The sequence below is a fragment of the Strix aluco genome, chromosome 1 (assembly GCF_031877795.1).
Source record: "Strix aluco isolate bStrAlu1 chromosome 1, bStrAlu1.hap1, whole genome shotgun sequence".
In the NCBI taxonomy this organism is placed as follows: Eukaryota; Metazoa; Chordata; class Aves; order Strigiformes; family Strigidae; genus Strix; species Strix aluco.
In genome coordinates, this window is record NC_133931.1 from 100,950,288 (window position 1) to 100,977,106 (window position 26,819).

Consider the following 26,819-nt stretch of genomic DNA (forward strand, 5'->3'; position numbering starts at 1 on the left):
GCAAATCTTAGTTTTATACAAAGCGAGCAGTCAGGTCAAACCAACCGGCCAAACACCTATGATGTTGACACAGGAATAACCAAACATAATGGTTTCAAGATCCCCCTATACTATTATGCTAAAATCAAAGCCCTTGAAGTATATAAAAGGTTAGTTCCATCTGTCTCGAGCCTTTGCATCTTCTCCCATTTTTAATAGGGTGAAACCAACTTGGCAAATGTTGGACTGGTACTGTAGGAAGGGGAAACACTAACTCCTAGGGATCTGGAGCCATCTCTTCAGCCATCTCCATCAGCAGGCAGGGCATATTACATGGGAAAGTCATCTCTTCAATTTCCTAACAATTCTCAAAGGAAAACCATTAAACTTTTTTGCTCTATCTTTCATTGGGTCCCATTAACCATCTGCAGGTGGGCACTTGTAAGGGCAACAACCAGTTGGCAAGTGACAAAATAAAAATTCCAAATACCTGGCATTAAATACATGTGTCTTGAAATCTCTGCATTTGGAGGACATGAGCCCACTGCCAATAACAGGAACAATTACCACCTTTTGTTCTGGGGACAAAGGGGGGGGGGGGGGGGGGGCGTGTCGTAGCAGGAAAGAAGGTAGCAATCTCAAATTCTTTTAATAGAAAAGCCAAAAGGAGACAGGTAAATGTGTTGTTTACTGCACTGAAAAATGACTGAAAAAAACCCACAAAAATCTTACAAGGGAAAAAAATGAAAGTGGTTTTCCTAGCTAGAAGTTGTTGAGATGGGAAACAGAAAATATGAGAGGAGGCAAAACGTGGCTTTATACCCTTCCAACAAACCATCACAAATAGACTTGGTTACCACTTACCGTAGTTCAGGGTAGGTTACTAATCACCCACTTCATGAAGTTTGAATGACCCTCACCCCATAAGCCTTGTATCTGCAAATCCCCTTATTTAAAAAAAAGTGGTAATAGACATTTGAGGGTTACTAGATCACACTCTAGGAAGAGATAGTAAGTAAGTTTAAGCATGTAGTCTGTTATTTTAGTGCTTTTAACATTTTCCTTATAGTTAAGTATCAGGAAGAAATATCCTGCATTCTGTTTTGACCACAAAAATACTTTGCTTTTCCTTTACTACTCTTTTCCTCCCTTATTAGCAGAAAAACTGATCTCACTTTCCAAAAATCTGTGAGGATATAACAAATTGACCACGCAGTTCTCTCCAAACTCCAAATGGCAATTAAGTCCATTACCCAAACCAGATAGTCTTCTGTAAGCAAAATTCCTATTAATGCTGGAATTCATTCACTCTGAAAATCACTATGAGAAATCACACTGCTAACTTGTTACTTGTTGGATGACAAGGTGCTCATGTGTCCCCCACAGCACACAACCTTTGGACAAAAACCAGGCATGTTGCACATTCCTACATGTTCACAGACAGAGGTACAAGTGTGCTACGGCACAGCCAGGCTGCCAGAATATTCCCAGCTAGCATCCAGTTCCAGACCCACTTTCAGTGTGCAGCAGATGATGCAGACTGTCCTCAGACTATAGATATCACAGAAGATACTTCTACTTTTATTCTAGGCCTTGTGCTTACCAGCCAAATCAGAGAATGAGGCTTTAAATCTGCATTTCATCTGCTAAACAAAAGAAAGCATACAAGCAGAGGCCTCCCACCGTGGCTCAGTATAAAGATGAAGTTGTAGCCCATGGTCAAGATAACTCTGTATTTGCTGCTATCTACTAATGAGCTACTGAGCATTAGTTTAGGAGGCTTCTACAAGGGTTTATCTGGTAGATTAGAATTCTCCTCTATTCCCTAACTTACCACAGATCACCAAACAGTTGTTTTCAGTATTTGGAAAAGCATAAGGAACCATGTTAACAGAAGCTACTGACAGCAACAGCAACTCCTCCTCAAGTCAAACCACTGTCTGTAGAGTCCAACAATGCTTGGGTAGTATTTTGGATTTTGGAAAGCATTATAATAAAGTATTCCACTTTGCCAGGCATCAGCCCCATCTTCCAGGATGGTGTCTTTCCTGCAAAGAATAAAGCAAGAACTACAGAAGTGTAATAATTTGCTTTCTCTGTTTAAAATATTATTTTGCACATATAACCAAAGACACCTGGCAAACAACATGTTTAAGTTCATGTTGTTGGAGACATTTCTACTTTGATGTTGAAAAACAGACCTGCTGTTATGATAGCATTTTGTAACATCCAAATTGTGATATTTAAAATGGGTGTGTTAAAACTGAGAGATGGAGTATTCTTTAATCAGATCATCTCAAAGATACCTGATACTTACTGAAATTTTTCAAAATATTTTGATCTTCCAGACTATTTTTATGAACCATCAGGACAAATATTCTCTGCAGAGATCACTTAGCTCTACCCAGGGAGGGGATAAACACCCCCAAAAAGGAGTGTGATATCACAGAAACCATGTCAAGTTTCCCACTGCTAGAATTTTGACTTAGGCTTCCACAAAGGAAAAGGATTCGTGTAACATCATCTGTGCGGCTCCCATCACCCAGAGTGGTATCACTTTGCTCAGAACTCAGTGCGCCGACAGCCAGCACAAACAGGCACTTGTAAAGAAATCAGAATTGACAGTCACTTGCAAGATGCTGTATTTTCTGTCTACAGCCAGGCACTGCAAATTGCAAACAGAATGGATCAGAGAGGAGACAAATTCTTTTACATTTGGGAAATACTGATAAACTACTGAAAAGCCGCTTCTCCAATATTATACTGAAACAACTCATTTCTCTGACTTTGTGTTGTAGGAGTCCTGTGGAAGATTTTGAGGGGACAGAAGCAAAGGTTTGAAAATAGAATTTCTCTCATGTATATATGCATGACTAATTCAAGATTATTGTCCTCTTCAGAAGCAACACTAAATTCTTGTAGCCCTGGCTTTTTTGTTGCTGTTGCATGCGGAATATGGAGTTGGTAAAGTAGAATATGCCAAACTGACAGCGTTTTGGCCTGTTGTGCTGTTTTCCTGGGTAAATTCTGCTGTTTCCCTACTTACAGGGTCAAATATCCTTCCATGATTTAGACTATAAACTTGAAACAGATGTTCTTTCTGGATTACCTCTATGAAGCCACCAGCAGAATAATCACTAGCAGCACACACAAATATAGCTATAGAACAGATTAAACCCCTGAGTCATCAGAAATTTTAAAAGACAAACATTTAAGTCAAAAGTAAGCTTGAGAAGTCAAATCTACATCAAAATGCTAAGTCACACACCCATACACTTACCTTTGATGGCTGATAAATTTAATGTGTGGACCTGATCCAAATACAGCTTTAGCTTCATGTCAACAACTGAACTGTAATGACTCTGTATGTTGAACAGATGTTTAAGTAGTGATCATTTATGTGCAGTGATGTTCTGCCACTACCTGTAACTCAGTAATTACTGTTCTTTCAGTGATTAATGCCAAAACATAACATAATGAAATTCTCTTATACCTGAGATAGCCAGCATTAATTCCTACCTGTAATAGAAGCAGCAGTAAAATCAAACAAGCTGGAGTCTTTAGTCATTTAGGTGATTTTTTTTTTAAACCAGAATGCCTTTAGATTGTTAGGAGAGCTGCCTCATTTCTTCAGACTACTCAGCAGTGAGGTAGCACACTAATTACATTACCTTTAACCCGAAAAGAGTACTTAAAAAAGAATAATTTGACATACCTCTGTGCAGGTATAGCATCACATGGCAGACATATAGTATAACATGGCAGACGTCTAAAAGCAGAACTACAGCCAGTAGGTCAGAGTATAGAGGCTATTTTAATAAGAAAAGGAAAAAGAGGAGTGAAATGTTGTTATCCAGTTGGGAAGTTTGACAGGAAAAAAATCAAACCAGCACAATGGGACTACCAGCCTTACTTTGCCAAAGGCTTCCACAGGAAGTATGAAGTCACTAGGATCTTGTACTTCTTGTAGGAAAGATGGCACCTTTACCACCTACCCTCCCTGCTTATGCATAGATTCATACTGATGCAGTGGGAACAGACTGACCTTACCATCACATTACTCCATCACTCCACCTCTTCTCACAGGGTCCACTCAGAAAACCCAGTTTATGCATATGTAAAGTTAAGAGACAGATGTTGAACTTAAAATTAACAGAAGCAAGGAAAACAACAACTCCAGGAGAGTAAAATACAACAAAGCAGAGACCTGAGTGCTTGCAAAGCCTCCTGTGGCAGGGACACCACAGCACTGCTTCCCCCCTTTCTTTGCCACCTGTTGAGCTCAGGCAATTAACTGGAGCTTAGATCCTTAGTTTTCATAATAATTCATTAAATACACCAGTTACCCATCATTTTCTCAGAAATGGATTCTTGGATAATAGATATTGTTCCCAACTGGTCTGTTCAGACCTGATGAGTGCTCTCAAACCCCAAACAATTATTTTCACACAACCTCTCAACAGCATTGCCTAGCCTCTGCTCTCCAATACCGTCATCTCATCCACCACAGACAGTGGGTCAGCAACAAAAAAAAGCAGGACCAAGACAGATTTCATTAGGCATGATCCAGCCCAAGTTCACCAGCCTCAAGCACTAACTGCTCTGGAGATCTCAGCTCGGTTTCTACTTTTGTATTCTTCAGTAAATAACTTCAAAGTAGCAGTGCTAAGAGTAGCATCAACACAGATCTGCACTTTTCCTCCAGATTTAAAGGTTTAGTTTTTACAAACTTAGAACACAGCACAGCAAGTGAAGCACCATTTCACTTTGTCTATGTAACTGACATAAGTACATAGTTGATTTATTCAAAATGCAAAGAAGGAAAACAATACAGACATATATGTGTGCATATACCCAGCCACCCTGCTGGCACATCTTTCTGTGGCTTCAATGAAAATTATAGTCCTCAAATACCAATGAGAGTTGCATGAATGCGGGAACGGCAGGATCCTTATAGCAATGTTTCTGAAGTCCCAAGTCAGAAACACGCTGAACTTTCAGACTAGATGAAACCATTGCACCTGCATATATTCACCAATTTAAAGATTAAATAGTAGGCTTAAAGTTGCAATCCTTCACTAGAATGGGAACTGGCACATCTAAAATAACTTGCCCCATTATCGATGTTGCAATGTCTGTGCAATTCTATTTTCAGTTCCTTTTCTATAGAAAAAATGTGTCAGTGGTCTTTAATACACACCAATACAACAGAGAAGTTTTGTTCACATTATCCCAGTGACATCCTAGTAAGTGCACACAATAGAAAGAAACAAACATCAGTAAGGGAAAAAAAAGTGCCAACTTCACAAGTTATCCTAAACCGAAAGAAAGTTGGGCTTTTTTTCACCACTGTAGAAACTGTCAGCACTGTGCCAACTTTAGGCACATTATACTTGGAATTAAGTAGCTTGATCAAAGACTAAACCTTTCAAACATCGCAAAGGTATTATATAAGAATTTATTAGGCCCTTACACATCAAAAATCTGGAACATCCTGTATTTAAACACTCAATCATGCTCACAGTAACTTAAAACAAGGGCACTGTAAAAATTAGCGTATTAGGACGTGCTTTAAAAATTTATGCAAGGACTTTGCTAGAGGAAGGGATATAATTTATCTGTTCTAACACTGATGTTGATACCTGAGCTAGTCCATCTAAATTTCTTTTATGGGAAAAAGGTAATTCTAGGTTACAATTCATCTAATCCTAAAACACAAGTCTAAACCAGGTACTTCTACTATAAAAGTAATCTAGATGAGTAAGTTTAGATGTAGAAATGTACACTGCAGACTTACAAAGACGAACAGTAGCCATACTACACACATTAACTTTAACAGAAGCAAAAAGAAATCTCTGGACTTCCATTTAGCTGTAAGAGATGAAATTTTAAAAAATGACCCACAGTTCCTGGTGCTCCACTTTTAAAGACACCGTAAAATGGTATCATATTCCAGAAGTTGGTATTCTGCAATATACTAAGCCTACTTCAAGTACCTGAAATAGAGCTGGGAGGGGGGAAAAAACCCACGTGCCAATCAGGAGGCATTTCTGAAAAAAATTACTAGTACATCTACTGCCAGATATGCGTGTAAGAGTTTTAGGGTAACAATGCTCCTACACAATGGGTGTAGTCAAATGCACCCAGTTTGCCGCTTCCGCAAGCAGGTGCTGCAAACCTCAGTTCTTCCTGTCCTCTTCCTTGTCTAAGCTGCTTTGCATCTCTGAAACACCCAGTAACAGCGCTTGCAGAAGAAGGGAAGGAAAACCCTTGTGAGCGTCAAAGAAAATGTATTCAGTTGAGCTTAAAAACATCACTTAAGTACATCAACAGATAGGTGAAGATCTATGTTCTGCCATTGCACCAACCTAGTGAAATAAGGGGCACAGATCTCAGAGTGCCACCATATCCTTTTCCAACACTGCAGAGCCACAAAATCTGCTAAAAGAGGTACAGAAAATATTCCCAGCTACCTTTCAACATGGAACTCCCTCACAGTAAGAAAAGGATACACAAAGATTTTGGGAAGCCATCAGTAAGAGTCAGGGAAAGTCTGCAGTGAATCTGCTCAGATTTTTTTTTTTTGTGAAATTAATTTTCAGTCAGCTCAACCTGTGCAGATGCACAACTGGGATTTTTTTCACAAGAGAATAAGCAGAAGCATGGCACAAGGGGAGGGAATATACACAGAATCACCGTTTTTAGTAGTAAACTTTAGTCAGACCCATTTATTTGACCAGGAAAATCAGTTTATATTTTGGCAATTAACTTTGCAAACATAACTGTTAGTAACTCACTCTGTTTCCATAAACAATGAAAACTTTATACTCTGCAGTTGCTGACAGAGTCCCCCATTTCCACCACGACCCCTGATTCTGCCGGCAAGCAAATTTTCTACATAGCTTTTATCTTCATTTTTTAGCCTAATTCCAAAGAGCTGTGCATGTTGGGTTTTTTTCCAATTCAAGCACAATTATTTTTGTTTCATTCCTTTGCTGTAACAGTGACTGTGTAGAATCAGCAAGACTCCATGACTGCCAACTTCAGATACTCGCTTTCACAATCATGAGATTTCACAGTCATAAAATACTGTTCTTCCCTATTGTTCTACAGTTTAAAAGTAAAATTATTGCTCTATGCTGTTTAGTATAAGATATGTTTATCTAACCTTCATTCATGTGGGCTGCAGACTTATTTTTAATTCCTTCAGAACTGTGGCAGGAAGAGAAGCCACCAATAAAACATGTACAGCAACAATATCCTGTTGTGGCTGTTTTTTCCTTCCTTATTTCTGCTCAAAAGTTGCAACAGGCTCACTTCACGCTCATTTATTTTGGATCTTGAACCATGCAAGAAGACAAGAACGTAGCCCCAGCTGTTTAGTTATGCCCGTGTTACAAGCACCTTACATCTACAGCAAGCATCTCTGGAAGCTGAACTTTGGAGCATGTCTAATTTTAGGCACTCAACTTCAGACACTATTGAAAACAAGTAACTGCGAGATGTCAAGTGCTCTGGACTCGGTGAAAAGTCATCATTGAGATGCATTACTAAACTAAAATATCTGGAAATCATTAGTACCTTTCTAAAAAGTCATGCTCTGAATGAATTCCAGGGGTTACCCCTCCAAAGGAAAAAAAAAAAAAAAAGAGAGATTTCCTAATTTTCAAACTTAGCAACCAAATCAAAACAAAAGTTAACAGGAAAACACAGCACGAGCAAGTGTCAGTTGGTGAACAAGCACAAATAAATGTAAAGTAAACAATAAAAACCAGAAGAGATACTTGGATTTTGCTATAAATTAATTTGCACTATACTATATTTGAGGAAAAAAGATTTTATTTCCTTGCCTCATTAGAAGAATGCTGCCTTCTTTAGTCTCCACTAGAGTTGCATACTTCTATTTGCATAGAGTACAGCAGAATTTTGGGTTGTAACACTGATATTTTCCAAAGATAACTGCCCTATCAGGAGAAAAAAAAAAACCCACACACATTTGTATTGCTTAACCACAGAATTGTATTTTTTCCCCTGGCATATTCTTGCCATGCTTATAATTCAGCAATAGCAGAAACTTAACTTGCTTTCCTTTACATAGGGCAGCAATCATTAGGCAGCAGGAATAAGTCTCATTTTTTCCCCTTTAACAGTTTGGAAAAAAAAGAAAGGAACGCTCTTACAGTTTAGAATGATGACAGTGATGCTCCTACTACGCAGTAACAGGCAACTTATTCTCCAAGAAACGAAGTACAGCAACAAAATTCCAGAAACTCCAAGTGAGCTCTTCTCAAAATACCCTATGAACTTGAACATAGTCAAGGAAAAGAAATTCAACAATCCTTTAAGTTGCATAAATAACTGTAACTTCGCTTTCAAACAAGCCCTTTAAACGTAAAGCCTAAAAAAACAGGCTTTAAAAGAACTAGGACATTGCATGATCTGTACAGCTGTTTCAATCTCTCTAGTGCAAGGTTTTATACCACTAACATCTGGCTATCTCAGAAGCACTTTGAGAAAGCATTTCAGGTTTGATTTTTAGCAAATTGAAGATACCGCAAAATGCACATGGAGTTTTTCCCACTGTTACCGTAGCACTAAAGTGCAGAGTGTGGTAGCATTTCAGCTTCCCTAACGCTGGAAGGCACCTGAGCAATGAGCATCACGTACTTTATACAGGATGAGAGAGAGGAGACTCAGAACGGGATTACCAGGGACCTGGATCTCCACTACCTGCTCAAAGCCTCTTCAGGGCACAGGCCAGTAGTTCCACTTGCCAGAAGATAAATGAGGTCACAGTCTCATAGGCAGAAAGAGTCCAAGCAATTGCAAAGACCTGGTCCTGGACACAGGAAACAAGAGGCACACCTGCCATTTAGGGTCTTCCAAACTGGTCTGGTACATCGCCCTTATTAGCAACTATGCTCAAAAACTGAAGTGTCAGAGAAAAAGGAAAAAGAGGAGGCAGATACAGAATCAATTTTCTCCTAATAATCATTTCAACCCTGATTCAACTATATCCAGGCCAAAAAAACAGGAAGCCTGACTGAGATAGTTAGGCAACTAAGGTAAAAACACACGTAACATGTAAGACCGATAAAGTTAGATAACGGACTACTGATCAGTATGGCAGATCCGTATCAAAGGATGAAGGCAGACTACACCAGACACCTGCTGGTATAGTCTCTTCAAAGAGAATATACAGATCACAGAACCCCCAAATACAGCATTAGAGATACGCAGCATGAACTGAACAGAGAGGAAATGCTCAGTGTATGGACAAAAAAAACCCCCACAACAGTTAAAAATCAGAACAGAGAAGCAAGAGGGTAACCAAGACGGAAATACATTGCAAAGCATATAAGGGGCCAGTCACTTCCTATATAAACTAATAGAAGGACAGCTGTAGCTTGGGCTTCTTGAAAGTGGGATGTTGGAGAAGTGACCTTTCCTGGGTGTTGGCTGATCTTCCCTACAGAGACCTGCTGCTTCCTGATGTATCACCATGTGAAGAAACTCAAGTAATAAATTCAGCGTCAAGTAAAGCCCTGGGAGGGGATGACAACTCTAGCAGACCCGTAAGGAGCAGCCATGCTTGGGACTGCCAGCAGCGACTCGGGATCCCAAAAACAGCAGCACCAGAGGCAGAGCTGCCAGAAACCAGCGGCTGCAGAGGGGACAGGCCCTGAAAGGAACCAGCAAAAGAGTATGTACTTCCAAAAGCTTTCCCTTTTAAGCTATTAAGTATCTTACTCTAGATACTCGTGTTTTTCACACAAACATCCAAGTCCACAGCTGGCTCTGGCCAAGTTCCTGGCCTTAGGAGCCTCCAGTTGAAATGGGTTTCACAGTCCAGTTCTGGACTTCATGAAAAAGACCTTCATTTTAATCACTGTTGAATCTGCAGCCTTCCAACGTTACCACATTTTTCTCTTCACGTGGAGAAACACTAGGAGACACAGGGAAAAAGTCCTAGATCTATTTCATTTATGCTGCTCACATATATTTTCACCATGATCCATCTTAACACTCACATTTCTAAAGCAAACAATCCAGTTCTTTCACTTTGCTTTTGCATGTTTAAGAAAAGAAGTCTACCCTGTAATTTTTTTCTCTTTTACCTTGTTCATATTTTCATTCTGGTTTTATGGCAAAGAACAGCTACAGTAGTCTTTCAATTGACAAGAGCAACTACAATGGGACAGAAACATAATTCTGTCACCCACTTCTCTCTGCCCTGGGTTATTCTTTGTTCTAATCCTCATTTTATTTACTGGTTAGCATCAGCAGAAGAGCTCTAAAACTTTCTTTTTCCATACGGCTGAGGTCATTTTCCTCTCTGCAATGTTACATCTGCAATTGGGAACTAGCGCCCTAGCAGAAGCAAAAAAGGTAACACAAAATTAGTTACATTCTCTGAATAAAAACCAAATGTTTCCTCTCTCTCAAGTCTATCATATTTCACAATGTACCACAGCAAAATGCCTACACTTTCAACTTACTTGTATATAATAAGCAAAACCTACCCATACACTGAGTGCAGTGTTATCATTGCTGTGGCAACTGCAGACCACAATTTTTTGCCTCAAGAGAATTAGCATGAACACAAACACACACATAAAGGCATAAAGAGCTGTGGGTGCTAACAGTGCCTACAACTCACTGTGGATGTGTAACGCTGCCATCAAAAACTGGATTTAATTCAAAAAGTAAGTTCTTTAACTTCCCAGACACTGTCTCCAAACCATTTGTTGACACTTGTTTTTCACCTTCAATACAGCAGAGTTGGCAAAACATCCTGGGAAACCCTGCCACATAAGAAGTATAAATGTAAGACAACTTAAACTCTGCTTGTGAGTGAAAAAAAAGTAATTCTAAAACTCTCTCTCAAATTGATAAATCATTGATCTATCAGCTGGAATCTTCTAGTGTAAATACTTACTGCAAACCGTAGGAGTCAGTGATTTGAACCTGCCCCCTGTGTGTGCACACAGAAGATAAACAAAGTCAATACTGTACTACTCTTTAACACTCCCTTGCACTGATAAGAAGAAAAAAACCTACTTTCACCAGTTTATAATGTCATTTAAGCTAGGTGTAAGAGTTAATAATTAAATCTTTTCTACTCAGCAGTCCTTTAAAAAAAAATTTAAAATAAAACTGATACATGAGCATGAAGACAAACATGGAAGTTATTTGAGAAATGTTGAGAGCGGGAGGTCCTCAAATGTCTTGGTTTTTGTCTTGTCATTTTGCCTTCCCCACTCCTCCCCTATCGGCATACTAGGGCCAAATTGCACGTGAACAAGAAACTACAATCGAAGAAATTGCTCAAGTCCAATTAGAGCTTTTGTCACAAGACCAGGGCCTGTAGAAGAAGCAAACACTCACCCCGTGCATGACAACCAGCAGCTGAAGTTTCTTTCTTGGCCTAAAATTGTTATTTATTTTTTTAGCATTCTGCACGCAATGCAAAAGACTCATCTAAAGCAGTATTTTCTTGCCTCCTTTTTCCCTCCCAGACATCCCCAGCCTGATGCACTCACTGAACTTGAAAACCGCAGAATATAATCTGACACTGATCAATAATTTTTAAAGTTTCTATTCCATAGGATGGCCAGATTTTTGTATGGGATTTACTAGGCACATACACACACTCAGGGCTATCTGCCCTTTGCATAAGTCATGTAGGTAGGTAACTCACATGCTTTCATACAGCATCTCACCCACTATTCTGCAGTGTCACATGAGGACACAGGCAAAATTCCCATTATCAAGCCACCCAATCACCAAGGAACACCAGGTAAATGTTCAGAGTCCTCAAATCCCACCTGGACAAAGCATTCAGAAAGAGGGGAAACCAAGAATGAAAAATTATTCTAATTATTCTAGTATTTGTTTTGTCTAAGACCAGATAGCATGGCAACAGTCATGGTATAGACTAACTTAACAGTTTTCAGAGTAATGACTATCATTTCCTGTTTAAAAAAAAAAAAAAAAAAAACAACAAAAAAACCCAAAAAAACACCCCAAGCTGGTAAAGCTGTCTAGTTAATATTTTTAATTTCAGTTTAAAAATTATTTTTCATTTGGGTATTTTACTAAAACTTAGAGGAACAATTAAGGACAAACTCTTTGAGAATCTGTAAATGTTTCCATTTATTTGATTCAAAAATATGTTTCCAAGTTTTTTCTCACATTATTGAGATTTTTTTTTTTTAAGCCTGAAATTTTCTTATCATGAAGGAAGCCCAAAATACAGTAGAAAAATTACTTCCCACCCAACTCCATTAAGGATACAACATACTGTAAGTAGCCCCCCCCAAAAAAATTCTAAAAAAACATTTATGTCAGAAACTATTGCTTGTGCTTTTGTTTTTGCTTCAGTGCTCACCTACAATTTTGCAAAAGCTGTTTAAAATGCCTTATGCCAGAGAAAAAAGGACTGGTGAAAACAAACATTTCCAGTCCAGATCGTAAGAAGGGAGAATGATCAAATCCCACTTTTTTCTGCAGAATGACCACCCAAAGGATTTCCCCTTGGCTGTTTTTCTCCATATGCCGTTCTCCCCTTGGCAGAGGTAGGACAGGCTGCCCCAGCCGAGCCCCATGCAGAATGGGACTGAATTCCACATCGTCAGAAGTGACCAAACAAGCCTGACCAGTGCTATGCTTTGAAGAAATCACCAGATGAAGGTCAGAGATTTCCACCACACCTATCTTAGCAAGTGCTGTGGTGGAGCAGAAGTGGGTCTGAAGAGCAAAACAGCTGAGGATGAGGACCCCACATTCACGTGACTCATTGTCTGGAGGGTCTCACTTCAGAGGAGCTGAGCTCTGGTGCTGCGGGCTGTGTGCCCTTTAGCAGCTGAAGTACTGTAGGCTCCTAGGGTGCATCCTTCTGCTTCACATTCTCAGAAAGCAACCCCATGTAGAGGCTCCAGGGCCACTTCACATACAAAGTGTGCTAAGTGGGGACAAAGAGATTCATTCCAAAAGCACACTCCTGATCCAAACTACACGTTAAAATAAACACACTATTAGTAAAGGACAGCAGAAAGGTATGCATCAGGCTGTACTTTTAAGAGCAAGCCTGAGTTTCTGGAAGTTTTCCTTAAGTACCCCCACCAGACTCCTCGAGCATCCAAGAGATGAGGATTGGTACCCTCAAGGTTACCTGTAACTACTAGGTCACGTACAGAGGGATTTTTTTCCACTCCAAAGAGAAACACAGGCCATTGACATCAGACTTTTTACTTGGTTTTGGACAAGTACAAAAGGTTGGATTCACCTCTGCATTGATGCCAAGCCCAGCGCTGCAGCCTCCCCTGCCCAGGGATTACCAGCACCACTTGCAGTTTGGCAAGCTAGCTCGAGTGCTGCCCATTCTTGTGAACTGTAACAGGAGCCAAGGAGCAGCCAGGGCATTAAATACTGTGCCAGGCTGGCCAACGCACAGTAAATTCTAAGCATTAGGAGCTCCCCCGAAAGCACAGAGCCAGCTCTGTGCTCGGTGCCTAGACCCCTAGGCTGGAGCCCAAGAATCTTCGTCACTGCTTTATATTGTCCCAAAATAGCTGCAGAGAACCACTAAATCAGTGCTGGTGCGATTAATGTGCAGAGAAGGTTTCAGGAAACTTTATGCAGCACTTCAACGTTTATTTTTCCAGATCTTGTTTAACACAAATGAGAAGGAAAGTGCTTAAAAGGGGGAAAATTACAAGCAGCTGATTCCAGTTGCACTTTTGTCCCTTGCCAAATGAAAAACTTAATAGGACAGACGCTGTTTTCAAGGCATGAGGGATGTGGAAATATTTACACCCATAGTATCAAGACATCAGCCATGAGGTTCAAGACTGCAGTGCCAAACTGAGTGAGAACACGTTGAAAAAGGCAGCACGTGTTTCCAAGGCAGGGGAAAATGTGTATGATTGCAATTGTTAGTAATAGTTGACCTGAACAGAAAGAAACGCTTTGGAGATGGCCTTAATCTTTGGAAAGTACTATACCTCTGTCTCAGGAACATACAGAATCTTGGGCCCTGCACAAGCGGGTGCAACAAGTTAGAGAGTGGACTTTCTATAATGTACAGAAAAGCCGTGCAGCCCATAAGCGCTATAAACTGCCCTGCTTGCAGGCACCTGCTTAACTGGGGACTCAGAACAGGGTCAGCAAGACTGTGCCTCTGTTCTTTAAATCAAGGGCTATGTCCTTCATGGCATTATAGTAAAAAGCTAATGATTTCTTTGAAGGACAATAGTTTTACAAAATCTGGGTACTCAAAAGTCAGAAAATATCAAAATTAAAGTTGGTTTTGGCAACCTAATCAATATCTCTCTATAAATGTGTTTTAAGATGTTGATTTCACATTTCATTTTTGCTTACTCTTTCCCAAATAAAAGTTACACAGCTTTATTTTTTGCAGTTGAGGGCTTCAGACAGGGAGGCATTAAATCTGACGAGTACTGCTGCAATTCAAAATGAGAACATAGAATTTTAAATTGCAAAATGACTGGCATTAGGAAATGAATATGTAGCATAGTTCATACCAAACATGGACAGCTGTTGCCGTTGCCTTAGAGTGCCTTTTTTCAGGTAGAAATCAGATACTAACCCCACTTAGGTCTTCCGTGAACTTCTATCTTCGGTTACCTCTCTTCAGTCTGTAACAAATTACCTTTTTTCCTCAACATTACATCTTCTAATGCCTCTATTGACAACCACTGCAGAAACCTCAAAGTTCCCAGCCTAAGTCTATAGAGTTCCTAGAAAGCTGATTTTTTTATTTGGCTTTTCACTGCCCAAAAAGTGGATTAGAAAAGTCATGCAAAGAGGCTTGGGACCAATGTATCTGCTTACTAGCTAAACCAGAAAGCACAGAAGTAAAACATAGCAGTTGGACAACACAAGAGCTGAAAAATGTGGAATTTAACAAAACAACTCCTAATTTTGGAATCAGAATTAATGTTGATTTTTGTAAAAGGAAAAACAAAACACACTTTTTTTTTCTTCTTCTTTTCAGACCAGTTCATCAGCATGTCTTGGGGAGAGCGCTATTCAAACTCAAGAAATGGTGGGAAGAAATCTCTAATACTTCAACTGTCCCAAGACTCAGAGGCATGTCCCACAGTCCCCCCACAGAGTTAGTGTTTTATTTAAACTGCTGCCAAAACATAAATATGCAGACCAGCTCCAATGAAAGGATTAACATGAAAAAATAAGGTGTACAACCAGCAGCCAAAGCATCCAAAATTAAGTTTAAATGCACATTTTTTCCCTCTGGGGAAATACGGCTGGCCTCATCAATGAAAACACTGAAGTTAAAAGCCCTCTGATACAAACATGAGAACATGCTCTTACATTTTTTTGAGAGAGTCTCCTTGAACACAGAACATATTTCCCTGAAAGTCAACAAACTTGGTACTGCCTGACATACATCAGGGAAAGGCCTATTAAAATGTAAGGTTTGTTGTACAGCAGTTGAAGATTTGCATTTGCTCCTACATCTGCTCCTACAGCAATAGGTAACCTGGGATATCAAGGGTACTGCAAAATAACCTTGAGAAGTGAAACTTTTTAATCATATGTCTTAACCCTTTGAATCTGAATTATTTCTAGAGATGCCTAGAGCTTAGGAAGTCATGGTAAAACTGCATACAGATAAACAACATCATTAAACTTACTTTTAATAGACCTTTAAAGAGTGTATTTATTTCTTCGCTGTATTTATACACACATGCATTTTGTTTACAGAAATTACGCTATTAAAAGTTTAACATTTAACTTTCTATATCTCAATGGTTTATGGTAGAGGACCATGTCCCAGAATCGGTGATTTAGGGGATATATGACAAAAAAAGTATATACTTTGCCAAAACTTACTGTATAAGCACACTGGAGGGATGACGTTCCAGAATCAGTGATTTGGGGTGTATGTGATAAGGAAAAAAACACCCCAAAACTCTTTTCCATATGCTGCTGAAGGTACGTCATTGACCTAGCCAGATATTTATAGAACACAAGTCAGCTAAACTTCAAAGTCTGCTTTCCTGGGATATGAGGATGAATCGAACACAGAGTCTTTTCATCCTCTTTCAAGCTCATTAATCTTGTTACTGAAAATAGCACTTCTTAAAAAACAGTATTTCAATGCTAAATTCAAAGACAAACCATCCATTAAAGAGACATGCAAACACACACTGAGACATCAGGATTATCTTAGCATCTAAAGCAGAAAACATTGCTATGTTCTCATGCAGTACACTGGCTACTAAATAAAATGTGAACAGCCTGCCAGGTATACAGCGCAGCTAGGAATTGCACCCTCTGTAATTCTGCGCTGGTTTTAAACCCCAGTTGTAATTTTTTAAAATGAACAAAACAACCAATGTGAAAAATGACATTTTCATATTCATCCATGCTTCCCATAGCGAGTGATACCGTAGCTGCTTATTAGATGACAAAACATTTTCCACCTATCATTACTACAGCTTTTTTGCCCCTGCTATGAAAGGGTAAGGATTATGACTTTCATTTTTCAGACCTTCAGCTCAACTTTCTTCTGGTCTTTGTCTCAGACTGAAATCTCTTTCAAGCACAGACCTCATGGAAAACCATCTCCATAAAAGAAGGGACAAGTCCCCTGTGCACTTAATGCAGAGGCAGACACACACAGCTTTCACATACCGCAGTGACTTGGAGGGTCTAAACTCCACCTGTGCACCTTTGCCTCTCACTCTCTGGGCACTTCTCAATATTTTTGAAGGCTCAGGGCCAGCCATGGGGAACCGCCAGCCACATGGACTGGAGGGAGATTTAGGCTGTCACCATCCAACAGGCCACGCAAGATGACGCTGCCATACAGCGACAAACCAGAGCTTACCTCCCGTGTTGCAGTCTAGTCACCGAGTGGAAGGCATAGAGAGCCCGTTAGCATTGCAATAACAGACTCATATAAAACCAGCCCCTGCTACATGTGGGATTCAGATCTAGCTAAAGTCTTTCATATGCAGAGCTCCATTCTGTGCAGAGGAGCAAGTGAGCTTTTCTTCTCCCCCTGAGCAAAAGCCCTCTGTCACTCTCATGAGGAAGGTTGCCAATTCACCTGGCAAAGACCTCTGTGAAAGTGTTGAAAAGTGTTTTCATTTTGCTTCCGAGGGCATTAGCACTACAGATCAGAGTTGAAATTCATATCATTTCGGGGGACTGTGGTGGCACAACGCTTCCACGCAGCAATCTGGGTATTTCCTACTTCAGGACAGCAAAAATCACTGATGGTCCAGCACATTGCAGTGGGGCAAGAGGGGTGGGGGAAACTCTTTTAAATGATTGATAGCATAATCTCACAGGGATAAGCAGTATTCGGGGGGTGGGGGGGCACACAACGCAGGACAGGAAGGTGATTTTCAGGTGAGGAAAGCTGCATTTCAGCACAGCTGTGCTGCAGTTCTGCAATGCAGCCCAGCAAGGGGGTTTTCTCCCGGCCCATCATGGCTCTGTGCCACTGGAGCCAGTGGGGTCATTCGCAGGGATGGCATCTACAGGTGCTTGCACAGCCCATCCACGCTGCTAACTCTGGAGCGTGTGCCCCCTGCATACTGGCGTGGGCTCAAGATGCAAACCACCAGGCACAGAGGTGCCCACCATCAGCACCCGTGAGGCCGGGGCTCTGGGACAAACACAGCACCTAACCAGATGCAGCGAAGCATCCTCAGGCCCGGAAGAGCATGGGAAGAATTTTCTCCACCTACAACATCATCTTTGTATCACCTTGGCTGAATGGAAGGACAAGTTTTGGAAAGCTTAGAATGAAAAACTGCAGTCTGTCAACTCTTCATTTTTCAGTGACCCAGGCAGCCTAACACTGTACGTACACCATGGTGTTGCAAACAAGCTGGAACAGTAAACGTTTGCTATTCCTGGTTCCTTTGGTGTTCCCGTATTCGTCAATCACAGCACAGAATACCTCAAAAAAGAAGCTATTGCTGTTCATGCACCTTCTCCTAAATTAAGGTATTAGCTTATAGATAATTACAGGCCTTTATTGTTTGACTGTTTTAGTGCTGAGCAACAGATCTCATTTTTGCATCAAAACCTGTTTTCGGTTAAAAAAGGAAAAACCGGCATGGTTAGGTGTAGGGGTTTAATCTATAAAATGATATATTTCTTACTCAACTTTAAAAACAAACAGTAGTAAAAATGACACATAGCACCAGCCACTCTGCAAACAGAAGAAAGCAAATAAATCCCAATCTTCTGTTGATTTTTAACAGCATGGCTCTGCTGCCCTGGTTTCTTAGAGCACACCTCAGCCTCCTAATAGTTCGGTGGAGACTTTTTCTGGTCAGCGCAAACTTCCCGACCGAGCTTCCTCCTTGCTGAAAGAATGCAGGAAGGCAGCAGGTGCACGGCAGGCTTGAGAGACAATAAAAGGTGGCGGTGGGGGAGCAACGTTTTCTGCCTGTTGGGGGTCAGCTTAACTAGGGGCCTATAAACGACCAGACAACACCACAGCCAAAAATATATTACGCTGTTAAGCATCTCACAGTAGCTTGCTCGCCGTAAGACCACTCTCTTGTACGCGTGCCTGTGCGTTTCACAGGACTCCATAAAACCACTTTGCAATTCCACCGGGCTCTTGTACTAGGCTGGAAGAGACTCCTGTGCCTCCCCTCGACACATCCGTGGCCGCAAAAGCAGCGCCTGAACGTAACGATTTCTGACAGGACGCGTCGCCGCCGCCTCCCGCACGATGCCGGTTCCCCAACAGTCCCCCAGAGGCGGGAAAGCACCTCAGCTACGGAAGCACCTCAAACTTCGCCGCACTCAGCTCGGCACCGCGGCTGACGGCATCCAGCAGCAGCAGCGACTTCTTTTTTGCAAGAGCACGACAAGCGCGAGGCATTGCCGGGAAAAATAAAGGGCTTCGGCGGTAGCAGCCGCCCGCCAGCCGGCCCGCCTCAGCCCGGCCCCGGTCCCACCTCGCCCAAACGCGTCCCTACCCCAGGGCGTTCCGCGGGGGACGGTGTCTCGGCGCTGCCCCCGAGGCCCTCCGGCCGATGCAGGGCGCGACACCCACGGGACACGCGTCTCTGCCGGTAGAGCCCCCCCGCGCCGATACACCTTCAGGACACACGCCACGAGCCCCCCGCGACCCGCCGCGTCCCAGCCCGGCACGCAGCCTCACCTGGTCCAGCGGGATGCCCAGCAGCCCGCTCAGCGGGTGCAGCAAGGTGGAGCCGGTGGTGCGGTGCGGGGCGCCGGGCGGCTCGGCCATGCTGCATCCCCCCCCCCCGACACACACCCTCAAACACACACACACACACACACACCCCCCTCACACCCTCACACCCACCCGCCACACGCCACACGCCCCCGGCCCGCGCCGCTCCGCGCGCGCCGGCCGCCGCCCCGCGCCGCGCCGGCCGCCGAGCCGCAGGGGGCGCTCGGCGGGGCGGGGCCCCGCCCTCAACGGCCGGGGGCGGGGCGGGGGGGGCGTCGGCCCGGCCGGGCCCGGCGGGCGGGGACTGGGGAGCCCTCGCCCTACCCTGGGGCCTCACCTGGCGCCACCGCCGCCGGCTCCCGTTGCACCCGGCATGAAGGACGGGGTGGGGTAGGCGGTTAACGTTATAGCAGCGGGCTGCCCTGGCCGCCTTCGAGTTTGAGAGGCAGCTGCTCGGTCCTGAGGGAGCCCCCACCCCCGCCCTGAGGCTTCGCGTGTGTTACGGGAAGTGAAAAACCGCCTGCGCGTCCCCTCCCGGGGGTCCCCCCGGCCGGCAGAGGGGCAGAGCGGTTAAAGCCCAGTGGCGCAGCTGGGCACCGGGAGGGGAGGAGCGGGGCCGGGCGCCCGCCGGCGGTGGGGCGAGGGCGCGTTGTGCCGGTGGGGACAGCGAGTGGGCCCGGCGCGGGTGCACGGCACCCGCTCGCAGCGGTACCGGGCTCACCGTGGGGCGGGTGAGCTCGGCTCAACCGAGCACGCACCAACAGCCCCAGCTAAAACGAGCTCCATTGACCCAGCTTCTCGTCAGAAGCATCAACTTCCCTGACAGCTGCAGGGCCAAGGTACCAGTTCACACCTGCCCCAAGCAGAGGAGAGCTGGAGTTTCACAACCAAAACAGTTGTAAGAAGTTTTTTAGTTTGCTTTTTTAACACAGGTGCGTTTTTTTCAGTCATTGTTCTTAGAAGTACTAATGTTTTTAATGGAGAATTACCAAGGATTCAGCCAGTGGTTCGCATTGCTGGAAACTAAGATGTATGTGATTTGGGGAAATGGTGACTTTTCCTTGATAGGGGAAAAAATGAAAAGGAGTACAAGTTTTAAGTGATATGTTTATCTTGTAAGTGAAATATAGCCATTAAAAACGTACTTCTGCCAAGATCATCTATCTGCAGAAGGAGTGTTCTTACACTTGCCCCAGACAATGTAGTATTGTGTTCCAAGGAGAGCTTGGGCAGCATTGCAAGGCTTTCTGTTCAGCTCGTGCTGCTGACATGCTTAGAACCTGAAATACCCCAAAGGTTCTTTGTGTGCTCAGTTTCAGGCTCTTTAATAGGCCCGTCATTTTCTCTTCTTCAAATAATTGCCAACTGTGGTAGCTGAAGCTGTAGTAGTGGCTTAAAACAGTAGCGTGCCATGTTCAGGTGTCCTGCTTATACTGTGCAAGTGGGTGCTGTGCTGGAAAACCCAGGCAAAAATGGTTCCATAGGGAAGGAGTTTTACAGCAAGTGTTCTCTTAATAGTATTGGTTTAGTGGTGCCAGTTTGAATATGTATATAAATATATGTATTTATGTACATGCACACACATACTTTAAGTAGGGAAAGTAAGCGGTTTGGAAAGACTATGTAGCTATGCATGAGAGTTCCTAACATTTTCCATTAGAAGTTCCTCTTTCCAGTTGTTTAAAATTTGCCAGCCTGAAACTATCATCTGGGTGGAACTTTCCATGGGCTGTTTCCACCACAAGCAGGCTGCTTGTTGAGCTTCGGCTAAAACCATTGACCTGCTTTTGGAAACAGAAGTAATTTATTACACACACCACAGATATCGTCAAAGTTTTTTCACTATGGAAATCTTGTACCTCTGGGATGGTGACTTCAAGTTTAGACATGGTAGTTTTCCTGGAATCGAGGAAATGCCTTTCATTGTCTTTGTGAAACTACTCAAGAGTGACCAAGTGCCAGGGTTCTGGGAAAAAGCCATGTGTAATCCATGTGAAGACTCAGGGGGTCGGTATATAACATCTCTGAATACCATCAGCATTCTTCAGCCCTTCACATTTCCTCCATGTGATTGGACTCCATCTATTTCTGCCGCTACAGGAGCAGAGTGGGATATCACAGGGCTTCAGGCACGGGAACTGAGAAGAGCGTGCCTGTCTCTCTATAGTCAGTACTCGGCCATCTGGGCTTTGTGCGGTGGTGGAAACAGCTGCTCCGGAAAACAGCTGGAAGGAGAAAAGGACAGATGGAGAAAGCCAGGAGCAAGAGCACAAGAATGAGGAAATGGTGATTCTGAAGTGGGTTAGCACACACAAGAAGCCCAGTGAAGGGAACTAGAGCAAAGTTGGCTACAGATACAAATGAACAGGAGCAGAGGGAGCAGAAGCAGAGGGAGCTGTGGTTAGGGGGACAGAATTGGTGAGGGAAGTGTATCAGCAAGAAGGGGGTGGGACACAAGTTTGAGTAGAAAGGCAAGATAGTATTAAGATGGAAGCACTGGAGAGAGACAGAAGCTGAGTGGCAACAGGAGGAAAGAAAGTTGAAATTATTAGAAAAATTATTACCGTTGAGAACTACTATTCCTGAATTTCAGTGCTCCTTCTTTAGCTCGTAGCTTTGAAGCACATAAGCAAAATACTGTCAGCTCTACAGTCTGTAGTTACAGAAGGCTGGTACAATCCCAAAAGAAGGAAAAGAGATTCTGCTTCCAAACCTGAGCTCTCAGCAGGATAGCTTGGTTTGATGTCTCCTCAACGCAGCCTTTGGTGCACCCCCTTCTGAGGGAGCTTTTCTAGCTTGGTTACAGGGTAGTACAGATGTACGGAGCCAGCAATGCAGTGTGTTACGCAGAGTCTGTGCTCCTGAAAAGGGAAGCCCTGCCATAAGAGACACTTGAACTGGCACGGCATGGAGCCAAGGGACATTCAACAGGGCTAAATCCAACTGAGAGCACACTTCTGGACCCGAACTGGCTCAGCAAAGCTACATTTGTGATACAGTCCACTTAGGCTAGAAAGATCTCCCACACCCTTATGTGTCTGAATGGGCCCATCTTGAGTACCTTTGCACCACTGCTGTATTTCATTTGTAAACTAATTTGCACATGGAAATTGTATGTCACTGTCTGTTGTCCCCTCCTCCACTGGCAGGACCACCTACAAGCTGTAAAAGTAGCCATAACCTGTCAGACCAAAAGGTTATTTGGGTCTCTTGTCTCTGAGAGTGACAACTGAGAATGCTTAGACAAGGTGTACAGGAAACATGACAAATACAGAGCAATCCTTTTACTTTGTACTCTCCCAGCTTCTAGCCATCAGGACTACTCAAGATAGAAATTTCATCTGGAATATCATGTTTAATAGCCACTGATGGACCTGTGTTACATGTCTAATATTTTTTGAATTCACTTATATTTTTGACCTCCACAGTATCCCATGAGTTCCGCTATTTAATTATGTGCTGTATGAAGAAGTACTTCCTTTGGTTTGTTCTAAAGCAGCTGCCCTCTAATTTCATTGGGTGCCATCTTGTTCTTGTGCTGTGAGAAATAAGTGAGTAATCAATGCTTAATCACCTCCCCCATGCTATTCATAACTTTATATACCCTGAGTTGTATATACCCCGAGACTGAAGAGTCTAGTTAATCTTGCATTATATGGAAGTTATTGGTATCTTTGTTCTTCCTTTTCACCCTTTTTGAAAGGAACAGACTATAGATTTATGTGGTAACATAATGTTTTCTATATTCCTTTACCAAGAATTACTGACATCATCCTCAGTGACTTCAAAGTCTATTTTTTTCAAAAGTAATAGGTAATTTACAGCCTAATGTGTATGTATAATCAGAGTTGCTTTTTCCTGTTTACATTTATCAATATTAAATGTTAACAGTCTTTAAATTGCCCCACAATACCACATTGTAAAATCTGTTACAACTCTGTAATGCAGCTTTGATTTTCCTGAGTTATTTCATATCCTTGCTAACTTTGTCTTCTCATTTCCTTTTCCAAAAACTTAATGTGTTCAACAGGACAGATTCCTTCTTATTAATTTCCAACTCGACATTTATTCTCTTCCTTTATTTATTTCCTTTTAAACAGCTATTAATCCAGGAGGGAGTATTCTCTACTATTCTGTGATTATTTAATTTCTGGGGGTGCAAAACCTTACCCCCAATAATCTGGAAATACAAATATACTTTCTTGACAGGACGACCCTTAGCATTCACAGATGTCTAATGGATTTGTGATGCATAACTTCTGTACAATGGCTATAGTTTCCCCATTATATCGTAGCTGCCTGGGTGTCTACTCACTTCATCGTTTGCTGTACAGTTTCTACCAGTTTGTGTATGGAAGTGAGTGCTGCTCTGTGATTCTCTGACCCTGCCTGATTGATACAGTTCCATATGGTGCATGTTACTCTTCAGTGGAAGGTTTTGTTTTATGAAACAAACAGTAGAAAACAATTCACTGGACAATGTGGAGAAGTCACAAAGACAGTCATTTAATAGTTAAGAAATGCAAGAATGAAGGTTGCTGGTGCAGCATCCAAGCACTGCCTAGCAACTCTGTGAGACATCTAGAATGATTTCATCAATAGAAATGTTAGTCTGCCACTAAAAAGTCCCTTTTAGCTTTGCACAGGTGTTTTAAACTCTGGTCTTGCCAACACTAATTTTGGAAGAATCCAGAAAAGGTCGGGAAATGGTGGGGTCAGGGGGAGAAACCAAGAATTTAATTCCGCAGTCAAGGACATACCTTATGGGCACCTTCATATTGTAATCTCATGTGTGTGAATGAAACCAGAGATGAGTTAGAAATTACTCCTGTGCAACTTTTGGTTCAGAATGAAGGGGAATGAGTTTGTTTTCAAGTCGTGATTCCTTCTGACATTGGAAACTCAGGCATAGGAACTGTGGTGGCCTGTGAATGAACTGCAGGTCTAGAAGATAATATTGCAAGAAACAAAGCTGAGCAACTGAGATAGATAACATCCATACATCCACATGGCTGTAAGGTAGCACTGATGGCCTTCACCATTATCAAAAGAGAATGGTACCTGCTGAAGGAGACTTCAGAGATCATGGGATAATGATTTTTAATATTTTCAAATAATAGTGAATTAGAATCAGGATCTATTGATGCAAAATTAAAGACAATAGAAGACAATGAATAGAGATTTACGTATACTTCATAGCTTGTGATTCATTCTACCAACATGAGGCCCTTTGTGTCTGGACTTTAGATAATTTTGCAGCCTAGTTTCTTTTCTCACTGCTGAGAGGCATCTCTTGACTTTAATAAAACCAGTGGTCATAAGGCAGGCACATGTAAATATAGAAGGATCCTTTTTTCCATTTAATAGTGAATTGAAAAGAAGAGGGTTTATATTGGGTATTTTTGTGAGCTCTACTACTCTTCATTCAGGAACATTCTGAGATATAGAATACTCTTAAAACTGAAAATGTGGAAGGGCATTTTGTGATTTACAAAATGAGAAATTGCAAAAATTGAAGTTTAATAAGAATTACTCATAACTACCATGAAAAAGGGAAAAGTTCATGGAAATAGTTCAGGATCTGGGCAGTAACTGTTGGACATGTGGAGATTTTAGTTCAACTACATTTAAGGAAATCAAGAGAAGGATTTTATAAAGAAAACAGAAGACATCCAGGAGTATTAAAATAATGTTTTATATTAAAAAAATATTTATATAATGATGTTTGTATTCTTAAGAGCTGTCAGAACAGTCATGTAAAGCAAATCGTAGTGCATGAAAGTTTTTGATAGTAACATTTCTTCAAAATTCCAGGTTTAAGTTTACTATGAACCGCCAGTGTATCCAGCATAACTCTTCTTACCTATGTCAGATGAAAACGGAACACAAAAGTAATTTAATATAGCATGACTTTTCAGCTTCTTTGCATTGTATTTCACCGACAACATTGCTTTTCTTTAGTATCATCCCAGCTTTCACAGTGCAAGTACCTTAGAGTTTGTTCTGTGCTACCATCTAGAGGGGAAACCGTACAACACAGAGTCTTTTTAACTGTTAGCAAGATAAATAGTTCCAATTCCCTATATCATAATTGTTTCCCAGAAATCCTTTTTGTAGTAAATACAATAGGTGAAAAAAAAAAAAAAAAGATGTTGAAACCAGTCAAGACTTGCAGTTAGCAGACAGCTGTTCTAATGTTTTAAGGCTGGAGGTATAATACTACAATTTGATATAAAGAAAAATTAAACTTGTATAAGCAAACAAGCCCTTTCAATTGTAGTCAAAAGTCTCATGGAAAGATTAAATTACATTGCAGAAATCATTCAGTACTGGTGCACAGATTCAGGGAGCCAAGATCTACAAAGTTTGTAGTCCACTAGTGCTATCAAATAACACCATTAGCTAAATCCATTGCTCTGCAACATGTATAGCCTGAATGAGGTATCTAGTAACACTAGTGCTAACTGAACACTTTGTCCTACAGTACACTGTTAAAGAGGTCAAATTGTGTGTACTGCTGTTCTAGTTGTGGATAGTCATGACTTTTTCAAATAGTGTCCAAAGGAAAAAAGAAATTAGAGATAAGTGTGGTTTGAAGCTGATGAGTGTTATTTGAGATGACCAATATATTAATTATGTAACTACAAGAAATTCTGGATTGTAAAGATTTTCTAATCTGTTTCATTGAAATTGCCTTTTTCTACTTTAAAATAGTGCTTCATTATTCTACTTGAGTGAATACCTGTAGAGATCTAGACAACACATGCTCAGCTAAAATCTCATCCAGGCTCTCATTGTCTCTTGTTTTGATTACTGAAACTTTATTTTTTTCCTGCAGCATTGGTAAATTTACTCTTGTCCGATCACAATATTACTGCAAAGTGTACTTCCCAAATTCACCTCTTTGAACATGTCACTCCTATTTTTGCATATTCTGTTTTGCTCCATCTTGTGTCATTGTTCCTTTTCTAGGTTCCCATCGTCTATTCATCCACCCTAAGACAAGCATTAGCCCTTATGCTAGATTTTCAAACAATCACTCCTGGGTTTTCTTCTGAATTTGCCCTTTTACAATTAGGAGTTGACCCCAATAATCATGCAAGATTAATATACTATCATCTTTTTAATTACTTCGTAAAACTTTTTTTCCCTTATTGTTTCAAGGGGGGAAAAACGCTTTTCTACTGAAAGTTTATCAACAGAGGGTTGTTATGCTGAGATCACAGCATATTCACTGATTAGGGCTGTCTTATTGTTTCCTTGGCCTCCTATGCCAGCTGGTCTATATCCAACTTTCAATCCTGCCTCCTCCTTAGATCATTAGTCCCTTCAGCTGGGGCCGCCTGCTTTATTCAGGGCTCGTGTAACATCCAGCAAAATAGGGTCTTCCTCCACGAATACAGCTGCTTGGTGCAGTGATAATAAACATAACAAACCTATTACTGCTGTGATTATTATTATGAGTATAATATTTATGTGCATGGGTAAGAGGGCTGAATTCAATGCCCAGTAAGCTCCACCAGAAAGAACATGACCCAGTTAACAAATGGGACCTTCAAGTGTGTTTCCATCACCGGCAAAAGCAGGACCCCTGCTGGCTGATCTCTAAAACACTGATGAT

At 41.8% G+C, this 26,819-nt stretch overlaps 1 protein-coding gene across 2 annotated transcripts in view; it reads right to left on the minus strand.

The window, feature by feature from the left end:
• The window catches only part of MBOAT1 (membrane bound glycerophospholipid O-acyltransferase 1), a 58,323-nt gene extending 39,071 nt beyond the window's left edge, over window positions 1-19,252 (minus strand). Inside the window, exon 1 of one of the 2 annotated variants that reach the window (XM_074829345.1) lies at window positions 19,163-19,252. In XM_074829345.1, coding sequence (XP_074685446.1) covers window positions 19,163-19,252 — 90 coding nt within the window. Of the gene's footprint in view, window positions 1-1,813; window positions 1,903-19,162 lie in introns of those variants that run through there. The other variant, XM_074829355.1, reaches the window with a different exon arrangement.
• Window positions 19,253-26,819: the final 7,567 nt, after the last annotated feature.